This window comes from Hibiscus syriacus, unplaced genomic scaffold (genome assembly GCF_006381635.1).
Source record: "Hibiscus syriacus cultivar Baekdansim isolate YM2019G1 unplaced genomic scaffold, ASM638163v2 tig00110065_pilon, whole genome shotgun sequence".
Taxonomy (NCBI): domain Eukaryota; kingdom Viridiplantae; phylum Streptophyta; class Magnoliopsida; order Malvales; family Malvaceae; genus Hibiscus; species Hibiscus syriacus.
This window is the reverse complement of record NW_024062585.1, coordinates 1580335-1592630: the sequence shown is the minus strand read 5'-3', so window position 1 is coordinate 1592630 and position 12296 is coordinate 1580335. Positions and strand designations below refer to the sequence as shown.

The 12296-nt window shown below is 35.5% G+C and overlaps 1 protein-coding gene and 1 pseudogene across 1 annotated transcript; one reads left to right on the top strand and one right to left on the bottom strand.

Annotated features, from left to right (window-relative positions):
• The first annotated feature begins 1358 nt into the window (after positions 1 to 1358).
• LOC120214567 lies at positions 1359 to 2579 on the top strand (annotated as a pseudogene).
• A 3034-nt stretch (positions 2580 to 5613) lies between these two features.
• On the bottom strand, positions 5614 to 6039 carry LOC120214566 (uncharacterized mitochondrial protein AtMg00820-like). The gene has a single exon (XM_039212436.1). The coding sequence runs from the start codon at positions 6037 to 6039 to the stop codon at positions 5614 to 5616; it is 426 nt and encodes a 141-aa protein (XP_039068367.1).
• Between the last annotated feature and the right edge of the window lie 6257 nt (positions 6040 to 12296).

Below are 12296 nucleotides of genomic sequence, written 5' to 3'. Positions count from 1 at the left end.
TAAAATTGAGGCTTAAAAAATCATAACAAATGATGTCATTTGGTTTAATTTTAAAAAAACAATCTCACATGATTAAGAAACATAGAAGAACATCCCAAAAGTTTAAAGATGTAAAAATATGAAAACAAAACAATCCCACATGGCTAAGAAACATAAAAGAGCATCACAACTTACTTCTATAAATAATAGAGGTAATTTGACATTCAAAATCATGGAGTATTTTGGTGAGCACAGAGCGAACTATTCTTTCGCTTCAATTGAGCTCAAATTTTAGGCTTCAATTGAACTTCTAAATTTTTTTGAGTTCGAGCCTTTTCGAGTTCAAGTTTTAATATTATATTTCGAGTTCGAGTTGAACTTGATAATTTTTAGCTTGTGAGTTTTTTAGTCAAGTTAAGCTTACTTTTAAAGTTTTCGAGTTCAAATCGAGCTCAGCAATACTCGAATTTGACTTGGCTCGTTGAACAAACGACGTCGTTTGGTTTAATTTTTTTTAAAAGAAAAAAAGTGAACTGGCGGTTCAAACCGGTTTTGCCGGTTTTCAGCTGGTTCACCCCGATTTTATCGGTTTTCAGCCGGTTCTACTGGTTTTCAATCGATTCTACTGGTTTTCAACCGATTCATTGTCAGACCGGTTTTGTGAGGTAACCGGACCGGACAGGCCACCGATTCACGATTCAACCGGTTGAACCGGCCAATCCGGTCCGATTTTGATAACCATGCTTTTATGCTATTAGTTTTCAAATTTCATAAATCTTTCTCAGCTCATTTCATATCATAATCACTTCTGAAGCATGGAAAATGCAAAGTATGGTTGAAATAATAATATATTATTTTTGGAATAAAAAGAATATAAATTAAATTTTTCAAAATGCTGAGCGTAGAAAGTAAGTATTTTGGAAAAGAAAATCCTGATTTATTCTCCTTAATTCTAATAATAAATGGTATAGAAAGCCGTCTATTTATAGGCTGAGTACATAGGTAAAGTACATAGAGGCTTACTAGAACCAAAACACATCGTTATATTTACTTTAGATAAGTCTATCTATATTTTAAAGGGTAAACTACGTCAATAGTCACTGATGTTTGGGTAAGTTTTTGTTTTCACTACTAATATTTCAAAAGTTACAAATAGGTCACTAACGTTATTGTTTGTGACAAAACGGTCACTAACCGTTAACAGCCGTTAAGAGGCGTGACGAAAAATATAGCTGGACCATTTTCTACTGACGTGGATCGTTGACCGCCATTTTGACTGGCTCTTCTTCTTCTTCTTCAACCCATTCCCATCTTTTTCTTCACTTTTCTTCTTCTTTCTTTCTCTTCACTTTTCTTCACTTTCTTTCTCTTCACTTTTCTTCACGTATCTGAATTCTAAGGCCTTGTGTTACGGTTCAGGGAACATTTGTAAGCAATGTGAGGCTGAGCTCCCACTTGCACTACCATTGACCCCATTGCTACCAGAATTTCCGTCACGAAAAATGAAGCCATTTTTACCACCAAGAAAGAGCATTAGCAAGCTTTCCTTGGCTTTTTTTATAGTTTGATCAATCGGAGCTTTTGCAGGGGTTTGCATTGTTTTTTACTACTTATGGGCCGGAATGTGTGGGTTCTTGCTTCGCAAGACACAAAACTCCGTGCAACCCACGATTACATATGCCAATATAATTACGATCGTTGTGGACAATAATGACACCATTGCCCCAACCGTAAGATCATTTTCCATCAGACGCAACAGCTCACGAAGATTAGGTAGTGAAAGAAGTGGATCATCATCATCAAAATGTGCAGACAAAACCCAGTATTTTACGCTCTTAGAGCTTGTTGATGCCACCACCAACTTCTCAATGGAAAACAAGATTGTTGCCGGAAGCTTCGGGGTTGTTTACAAAGGCAAACTTCCAGACGGTCGCAGAGTCTCCATTAAAAGATGGAGCCCTTTAGCAAAGGTAAAGAAGTTCCAAGAGAAGGAAACCGCTTTTGAATCAGAATTAACATTGTTATCATGGCTTCACCACAAGCACTTGGTGGGGTTATTTGGATTATGAGCAATGGATCACTTTATGATCATCTGCATAACAAAGACAACATTGAGAAGAGTGATAACATTTTAAATTCATGGAAAACGAGGATCAAAATTTCACTAGATGCAACAAGAGGGATTGAATACCTCCATAACTATGCAGTGTCACCTATAATTCATCGAGACATTAAGTCGTCGAACATACTATCGGATGCAGTTTTGAGGTGGTATTGTTAGAGCTCTTGACAGGAAGAAAAGCTGTTTTTAGAAATGAAGAAGATGAGACTGGGCCAATAGGAGTGGTTGAGTATGCAATCCCAAGGTTATCAGCAGGGGATCTTTTGACAGTGGTAGATCGAAGAGTTAGGGTACCGGAGATTCACGAGGCTGAGGCAGTGGAGCTGATGGCCTATACAACTATGCAATGTGTGAATTTGGAAAGAAAATAGAGGCCTAATATGATTGACATTGCCGCACATTTGGAGAAATCATTATCATTTTACCGGGACAGCCGTGCTAGTGTCTCTCCTCTAGAACAATTTTCATTCCTTCATAATGAGTTTCTGGAAGAGTTCATTCTTTTTATTATTATTTTAAATCTAAATAAAAGATTGAAAGTGGAAAATGCGTTTTTCTATCGACAACAAGCGTATCTCATGAGCAGCAATAGCCTGGGATGTCTCCACTCAACAATGAGAATTACGTCATGTGTGTGATAAGAGGAGAAGAAGAAAAGTGAAGAAAAAGAAAGTGAAGAGAAAGAAAGAAGAAGAAAAGTGAAGAAAAAAAAGCTGGAGAATGGGTTAAAGGAGAAGAAGAGCCAGTTAAAATGGCGGTCAACGATCCACGTCAGCAGATAACAGTCCAGCTGTATTTTTCGTCACGCTTCTTAATGGCTGTTAACGACTAGTGACCATTTTGTCACAAACTGTTGAAAACATTTTGATATTTTGATATAACAAATTAAGTTAAATTAATTTTAAGATTTTCCAAATGATTTTCTAAGTATATTCGATATAACTATTCGAATATCAAAACATTACTCCAAATCTTTCAAAAATCATTTTTAATCCTTACTCAAGTGTAAAATTAAGTTTTAATCTTAAAACAATTTCAAAATAATTTTACAAACTATTTCGAACCATTTCAAAGCCAAAAATTCCAGATTGCTCAGAGGGAACCGATTCCCCCCAAGGGGGTACCGATTCCCCCTGAATGGTTTGGCTCCGAGAATTCCAGTATGCTCGGAGGGAATCGATTCCCCCCCAGGGGGTACCGATTCCCCCTTGTATAACGGTCGAAATATTTGAATTTTACACTTAGGGAACCGATTCCCCATAGGGGGTACCGATTCCCCCCACGCTCCAAGTTGTTTTATTAATTGTTTTCATACTAAAACGGTTATAATATATTCTCTAATCATCCCCAACGTTCAGAAGTGATTCAAGGTATATTTAAGCAAGCTTAGAAGCCATTGATCAATAACAAGAAACATCAAGCAATTAGAATCAAGAGAGAATCAAAGAGAAAGCATCAAACCTCAAGTTTGAGCATTTCAAGCCTATTTTTCATTCAATATTATTTTGCTTTCAAGAACACTTATTGTGCTCGATTGTATTTATTCTTGAGTGTTATTTCTTTGTTCTAGAATTGTGCAAACATATTTGCCTTGTGAGGTTTTTCTTGTAAGTTTGCAAATTTGTATTTCTCTTTGAGAAAAGAGTGTTCTCAAGAATTGGGGTATATTCTTGAGGGAGTTGTAAGGTTATCTCTTTGGCCTCAAAAGAAAGAACAAATTAGTGAATTTGTTGGAAAATCCTTAGTGTGGATAGCTAAGGTAGTGGACGTAGACTTTGGTTGATAAAGTCGAACCACTCTAAATCGCTGTGCAATTTCTTTCAATTTTCTGCAAAAGCTTCCACCAAAATTTTTATTGCCAATTCACCCCCCTCTTGGCCGATTCAGTCAATCGATTAACTCAACACAAACGATAACGTTAGTGGCCTATTTGTAACTTTTGAAACATTAGTGGTGAAAACGAAAACTTACCTAAACATCAGTGATCATTGGCGTAGTTTGCCATATTTTAAATTTGATAAGACTTAAACTACCTATAAACTATGTTGAGAAACTCACAACAAGAATAATAAAAGAGTATTCTTATTATATGAGTTTCAATAATACAACAATGACATGCTTATATAGGTAAAACTATAACCATCTACTAGCCTAGATGGCAAGCTTAACAGCTTTTAGTAACAACTTTAACAAACTTAATAAGTTTTCAGCTGCACAGCAACTATAGTAATTGCATAGCAGTGAACAACAACCTACATCTCTAACATTCTCCTTACTCTTTTCCTTCTTCTTGACCAAATGAGAAAACATGTACTTTGGATCGAAACTGGTCAAACGAAGATTTGGACAACGATTTAGTAAACCCATCAGCAACTTGATGACTAACTGGAACATAGTTGACAAGCACCTGTTTAGAAACAAATTTTTCCCTCACAAAATGCACATCCAGATCTACGTGCTTAGCCTTTGCATGGTACATTGGATTGCTACTCATGGAAACAACACCACTATTATTGCACCAAAAGACTGGTACAGACTGCTATGTAAGCCCCATATCTGAAAAAAGTACGCTAACCCAAGTTACCTCAGTTGTTGCATCCGCCACACTACGATACTCTGCCTCCATGGTGGATCTGGAAATAGACTTTTGTTTCTTGAAGGTCCAGGACACAAGGTTATCGCCTACAAAGACATAATATCCTGAAGTCAATTTTCTATCAGTAGGACTACCACCCCATTCTGCATCAGCAAATGTTGTTACCCCTCACATCCATACCATAAGGAGACAACATCAATCCATAATCAAGTGTTCCAACAAGATAGCGAAGAATATGTTTTACAGCAAGAAGATGGCCCTGACACGGGGCATGCATGTACTGGGCAACTTTATTTACACTGAAGGTGATATCTGGTCTAGTGTGGCAAGCATACAACAATGCTCTAACAAGACTGTGATATTCCTTAGCATCATAGAGCAGGTCACCAACATCCTGTTGCAGCTTGGTTAGTGTCATAGGTGTTACCATAAAACTGGTTGTACCCATATTAGTTTTCATCAACAGCTTAAGTATAAACTTGTGTTGGCTTAGAAAAAAAAGATTCACCACATTTCTTAACTTCAATAAAAGAAAGTAGCCAAGTTCTCCAAGGTTCTTTAATGAGAATGCAGCACCTAAGTGTCAAACTATATCATCAATCTCGATATCTGAAGCACCAGTAATGACAATATCATCAACATACACTAATATATACATAAAAACACTCGTGTTATTGGGAATAAACAGTGATGTATCAACCCTAGATTCTATAAACCCTAGATGAAGTAGACACTAATTTAATCGAGCAAGCCAATTGCGAGGTGCCTGACGAAGTCCATAAAATGCCTTGTACAGTTTACATACAAACTGACTGCCATCCTCAACATATTATTCAAACCCTGGAGGTTGTTTCATATACACATCCTCATACAGCTCTCCATTTAAAAATGCATTTTTAATATCAACCTGGCGCAACTACCACTGCTGAGCCACATCCAGAGACAAGACGACATGAAGTGTAGCAAACTTAACCATCGGACTAAAGGTCCCAATGAAATCATGTCCTGGGACTTGAGAGAATCCTTTAGCAACTAATAGAGCCTTGTAGCGATGAACCGAACCATCTGGATTAGTTTTCAGTTTAAAAAGCCACTTACACCTTACAACTAAACGTCTAGGGGGTACCTTTACCACAATCCATGTACCATTATACTGTAAAGCATCAAATTCAACATGAACTGCTGTTTTCCAATTGAAAGACTTCAATGCATCATACACATTAACAGGTTCCACTATTGGAAAACTTAACCACTGGACTAAAGGTCCCAATGAAATCATATCCTGGGACTTGAGAGAATCATTTAGAAACCAACAGAGCCTTGTAGCAATGAAACGAACCATTTGGATTAGTTTTCAGTTTAAAAAGCCACTTACACCCTACAACTGACCGTAGGGTGTAACTTTACCACAATCTATGTACCATTACGCTGTAAAGAATCAATTTAGCATGAACTGCTACTTTCCAGTTAGAAGACTTCAATGCATCATACATATTAACGGGTTCCACTGTTGGAAAACTTAACCACTGGACTAAAGGTCCCAATGAAATCATGTCCTGGGACTTGAGAGAATCATTTAGAAACCAACAGAGCCTTGTAGCAATGAACCGAACCATTTGGATTAGTTTTCAGTTTAAAAAGCCACTTACACCCTACAACTGACCGTAGGGTGTAACTTTACCACAATCTATGTACCATTACGCTGTAAAGAATCAAATTTAGCATGAACTGCTACTTTCCAGTTAGAAGACTTCAACGCATCATATACATTAACGAGTTCCACAGTTTCAAAAGTCACTGTAAATGCTTTAGGCTTGAAAATGCCACACTTGCTCCTCGTGAGCATAAGGTGATTATTCAATGCAAGTCCAAGTGTGACTAAATGCTCAGGTATATTGATGGTAGCATCAACAACATGTACGGTTGTCTGGTTATTAGAAGCATGTACTTCATCAGACTCGGCTGCAAACAAACATTCACCAGCCACTCCATGTGCCAACTCATAACACACTGATTCAACCTGCATAGACCCCTGCAGTGCATCACTACACTCAACAACACCCAGTTTAGTCAACGAGAAATAAGGCTGAGCAGTTACTTCCCATAACCTTGAAATATCAGCCACAAATTCTAGTTCAGCTGGCTCATTTGCATGGAAATCAACTGCACCTGCTGTAGGAGACTTGTTAGACAAACTTGCAAATGGAAAAACATATTCTTCAAAAACTACATGACGAGACACATATATTCTCCTACTCGAATTAAGACAAAGATATCCTTTGTGTGACGGTTATAACCTAGAAACGTGCACACTTGAGATCGAAACTCAAGCTTGTGTGTTTGAAACGGTCGTAAATGAGGAAACTTGCAACCAAACACTTTTATTGCAACATAATCTGATTTCTTCCCATGGAGCTGCCCACACGATGATATCCCTCCTAACACTTTAGTTGGTAATCGATTAATAGTATAAACTACAATCATGGCTACATAGAACCAATATTGCACAGGCATAAAGGCTTGAGCAAGCAAAACTAAAGTAAGTTCAATGACATGCCTATGTTTCCTCTCCATAATACCATTATGATCAGAAGTGTAAGGGCAAGTAAAGCGGTGCATAATGTTATCCTGTAGAAAAATCGGGGATAAGCTTTTGTATTCTCCACTCCAATCACTCTGAACTGCTTTAATGGATGCCCTAAACTGATTCGTAATCAGTTTCTGAAACAACCAAAAAATGAAATAGCCTGAGACTTGTTTTACTGGAAATAAATCCAAGTGTGCCTAGAATATGCATCAACAAACGTTAAGTAATGCTTAAAGCCTCTAGAAGCAACATGAGCAGGACCCCAGAGGTCAGTGAACACCAACTCAAATGGAGCATTATAAACAGAAGTAGAAGAAGGAAATAACAACTTATGACTTTTGCCAATGCAGCAGACATCACATTTTCTATTAACATTCGAATGAATTGTTACATTAATGGACTTACAAGCTATTACTAAAGTATTATAACTGACATGACCCAGCTGTCTATGCCATACACTATACAAGCTAGAGTCATGAGCATTAGCAACATTAGCATGCGCTTTATTACAAACATCTGGTGAGAAAACTTCTGAAAACACATATAGAATGTCTTTAACCTTCCCTGTAAGCAGCACCTCAGTCGTAGAGCTATCACGAACATAACATAACATAACATGCATTTAAGTGAAACTCAAAGTAAACTCCATTGTCCCTAGCACACTTAAAACAAAAAGCAAATTGTTCGTTACACTAGTCACATACATAAGATCATTTAAGAACAAATGACGAGAAGAAGAAGGTAATACAACAATACCAACCATATTAACCTTTAACAAAACACCATTACACACAACTAAATTACTTGGACCAAAGTGATCAGCATGGGGAGTGACATTTTTAGACTTAGGCGTGACATGGTGTGTGGCACCTGAATCCATCGCCCACTAATTAGAAGCAGAAGCAAGATCTGCATGAGCTGAAGACAACTTATCACGTTTCTTAGCATGACAACAATTACAACCAAAGGTGACACTAACCGCAACATGAGCATTAATTGAATCCTGCTTAGAACGAAACTGATCAACATCATCAGCAACACCAGTGAACATCTTATCAAACATATGCCAACATCTATTAACCATATGCCCAACCTTTCCACAATATTGACACTGGACACGTTGCTTCTCTCGACCACGTCCTCCAGAACGACCACCAGAATAAGATCGGTGCGGTTGAGAATGACCACCACCATCAGGACCGACCATAACACCACGAGCAACATGAGCACTGGAAATATCATTCTCCTCCTGAGCAGCAAACCCAACAAATTATGTTTCAACATCAACAAGCATAATATAAAACTTATCTAAGGGAAGAGAATCTCTACAAGATGTTATGACGACCATCAATGTTTGATAATCCCTTGGAAGCCCTTTGAGAATACTAGCAATATGCTCTACAACAGGAACAGGACTATCACACGATGCCAAGACATCATACACTTCTTTAACCCTAGTAAGGAATATCCGCATGCTATCATCGCCCTTCTTAAGAGACTGCAACTTATAGTGCAATTTCGTAACAGGAGTTGTAGATCTATTAGCAAAAAACTGAAGTACCATACTCCAAATAACAGAAGTTGTTTCAGCACCAACAAATTGAGGCAACAAGTGAGCATTAATGGTAGACAATAGCCAAGAGGCCACAACACTATTTTGAGCAACAAAATCCTCATACGCCTTATTGGAGACCAATACTCCATTATCACTAGTAACCATCTCAGGCAGGGGCTGCATCACACCAATAAACAATCGTTCGAGGCGATGACTCCTTACAGTAAGAAGAACTTGTTGTTTCCATAAGAGGAAGTTCATCTCATCAAGAGCCACATTCACCTTCTTATTGTTGAACATTTTGACACTGCTCGAAGAAGCCTCGAACGTAGCACCACACTAAAGAACAAACGCAGCATCCGGAACACACCCCTTAGTACGCAACCAAGCAAGCTCCATGACCTTTGGCGAAAGATACCATGTTGAGAAACTCACAACAAGTATAATAAAAGAGTATTCTTATTATTTGAGTTTCAACAATACAATGACAAGCTTATATAGATAAAACTATAACCGTCTACTAGCCTAGCTGGAATAACCATCTACTAGCCTAGCTGGCAAGCTTAATAGCTTTTAGTAACAGCTTTAACAAACTTAACAAGTTTTCAACTGCCAACAACTACAGTAACTACACAGCAGTGAACAATAACCTACATCTCTAACAAACTATATAATTAATAGTAAATACAATATTAACAACATGTATTAACATTATTCTATACTATACTTCCCTTCAAGTTAGTGAGTATAGATTGTACAATCCCAACTTGCATGTGAACTCATCGAAACTAGTTCTTAAAAGAGTTTTGGCAAGAACATCGACTAGCTCATTTTTAGTAGGAACAAAGTTAATCATCACTGCACCATTGTTGACCTTCTCTGAGATAAAATACATATCTACCTCTACATGCTTAGTCCTATCATCATCATTGTGAATGAGAATGCTATAGCAGATTGACTGCCGCTCTGCAAATCAAAGCGATCACTGTAATTAGGCTTTAACTCTGTAAGAAGCCTTTGCATCCATAAACCTTTGCAAATACCCGGTACTCTATTTTTGTACTACTTCTAGATAGATTGTTCTTTTTGCTTAGCCAAGTAACCCCACAAAATCTCATCCAACATCTTCTCTTCCAAGATAACCTCAAAGATAATCTTATTGCCACATTACTAACGTTAGTATTTTACAAACCATACAATCGAAGTTATTTTAAAAAAGGAAAAGCTTTGCGAGTAGCAGAAAATACACCAAATGAATTATTTTTAGACGAGATAATATCTAAAGTCTTCTTGCATATATCAATTGTTATATTATGTGATTTTGACAATTGTACTTTCAGTCTTTATGATTACAATAATAATGGAGGAATTTTACATAGTGTCTTCGTTAATCTTCCGCAAAACCTTTATACAAAGATTTATAGGCATAATTGACATAATATCACTATTGGTATCCATCATCAACTTTAAATTTGTCGCTATTTTTCTTAGACCATACTTAAGAACAAAACAATTTAATTTTGTCTCAATTCTCACTCCCATTAACAACCACCAATGGTAAAATTTGTACATATCTAAAAAAGAAAAAATATCATTAATTTTATATTATACATGATTTTAATGTAAAATATTAGCTATTGTAATTTTCCAACGAGACTATTAAACATCATTAACCTCCAAATAGTCAAGCAAACTATCATAAGCCTCTAGGAACAAGTAACGAGCAGCAAAATTAATAAATAATACTTTAGTTTTGTTACATCTTTACTACCCTATGGTGTGAAAACAAAAGATTTCACATCAATAGAGTAGTAGATAATTTTCAAAAATAATCTCGTACTAGGTGTCAAATATTCCGTCATACATTAGAATGTTATGTTGTTACTACCAATAAAATCATTTTCTATTAAATTAACTACACTATGTAGAATTTAAACACCGTGACGGTAATAAGAATTTTCTAAAACATGACCTGAAAATTCTGAATCTTTTATCCTTTTGTTAAGTTCCTTTTAAAAGAAATAAGATGATCTTTCATTGCACAATCTTAAAGCCATAAACAAATGAAGTGGTTGATCTCGTACTATTAACCATAGAGAAATGAATAAATTCTTTATTTATAAAGATATTTGATTTTCTCCTTATTAAGATAAAGTCGACACTATGACGCAACATTATTAATTTCACAATTTAAAATCTAGAATCAAATTTTATGTTAGCATAAACTACATTAAAACCTTTTAATTTTATAGTCATTTTTTCTCTTGTTTTTTATTGTGTAGTCTTTTCTCTTATTCTCTATTTTGTAGTCTTCGACGCCTTCTTATATTTCAAATGGATTTTCATTTCTTAGAAATATTTTTCCCATCCTTGACAATGAATAAAAATATAAGCTATAAAATCATAAACAATAGATAGTAAAGTAAATCAATGTTACTTCAGATAAACCTTTAAGTAATTAATCGACCATTATTTAACATGAACCCTATTTTCTCTACTTTTCATAATCAATGAATCAAAAATTTTCACTCTATCATTCCCATTGTTTGTAGCCTAAATAAAAAAGAAGAAGATAAACAATGAAAAGGTTATATCATTTCATTATTCAACGTGTAAAATTATTAGTCAAAAAATATATACCATAACAATCAGAGTGATAAAGAACCGTAAAAATGACTTGATTTTCAACAACGGTGGAGAGGAAGAATGAAAAAATTATAAAAAAACCTCCTGATGTGAGACCTGCCAAGATCTTGATCATAAGTTCATAACAAGTCACATTTTCAAAGTATCTACATTCTAGTACTCTTTCCCCCAATTTGAGTCCCAAAATTTTCTTGATATTTTCAAATTCTTCTAATTCGTTGTTCTTTATTAACTCGTTAATGGTTGTAGTCTTTGCATTTTACCTCACAATAGAAATACACCATAAAACTTTTCTCAACTCTATCAAAATAAAAATTAAATTGGAAGATCAAGACAACAAAACGACTTTCTTTTTTCGTTTACTTAATAGAAGTTAATTTTTTTTAATGATTAAAATAGTTAATGAAGAATAATGAATTAAAAAATATCAAACTTAGTTTTAACATAGTTGTGTAATTTTTGCTAACATAACATTTAATTCTAGATTCTAAATGGTGAAATTCATGATGTTACAACCTAAATTCCGACTTGATCTCGATATAGAGAAAATCATTTACGTCCACTCTATAAATAAAGAATTTATTTTTTTCATGTTTGATTATATAAGATTAATCACTTCAGTTATTGACGACTTTAAGATTATGCAATGAAAAATCATTCTCTATTCTTTTAGAAAGAACTGAATACAATGAGGTTTCTGAATTTTTAAGTTATGTTTCAAAACATTCTTGTTACCATCACCGTGTGTAAGTTTACATGGTGCAATTATTTCAATGAAAAAAGATTTTATTTGTAGTAATAACATAAATCT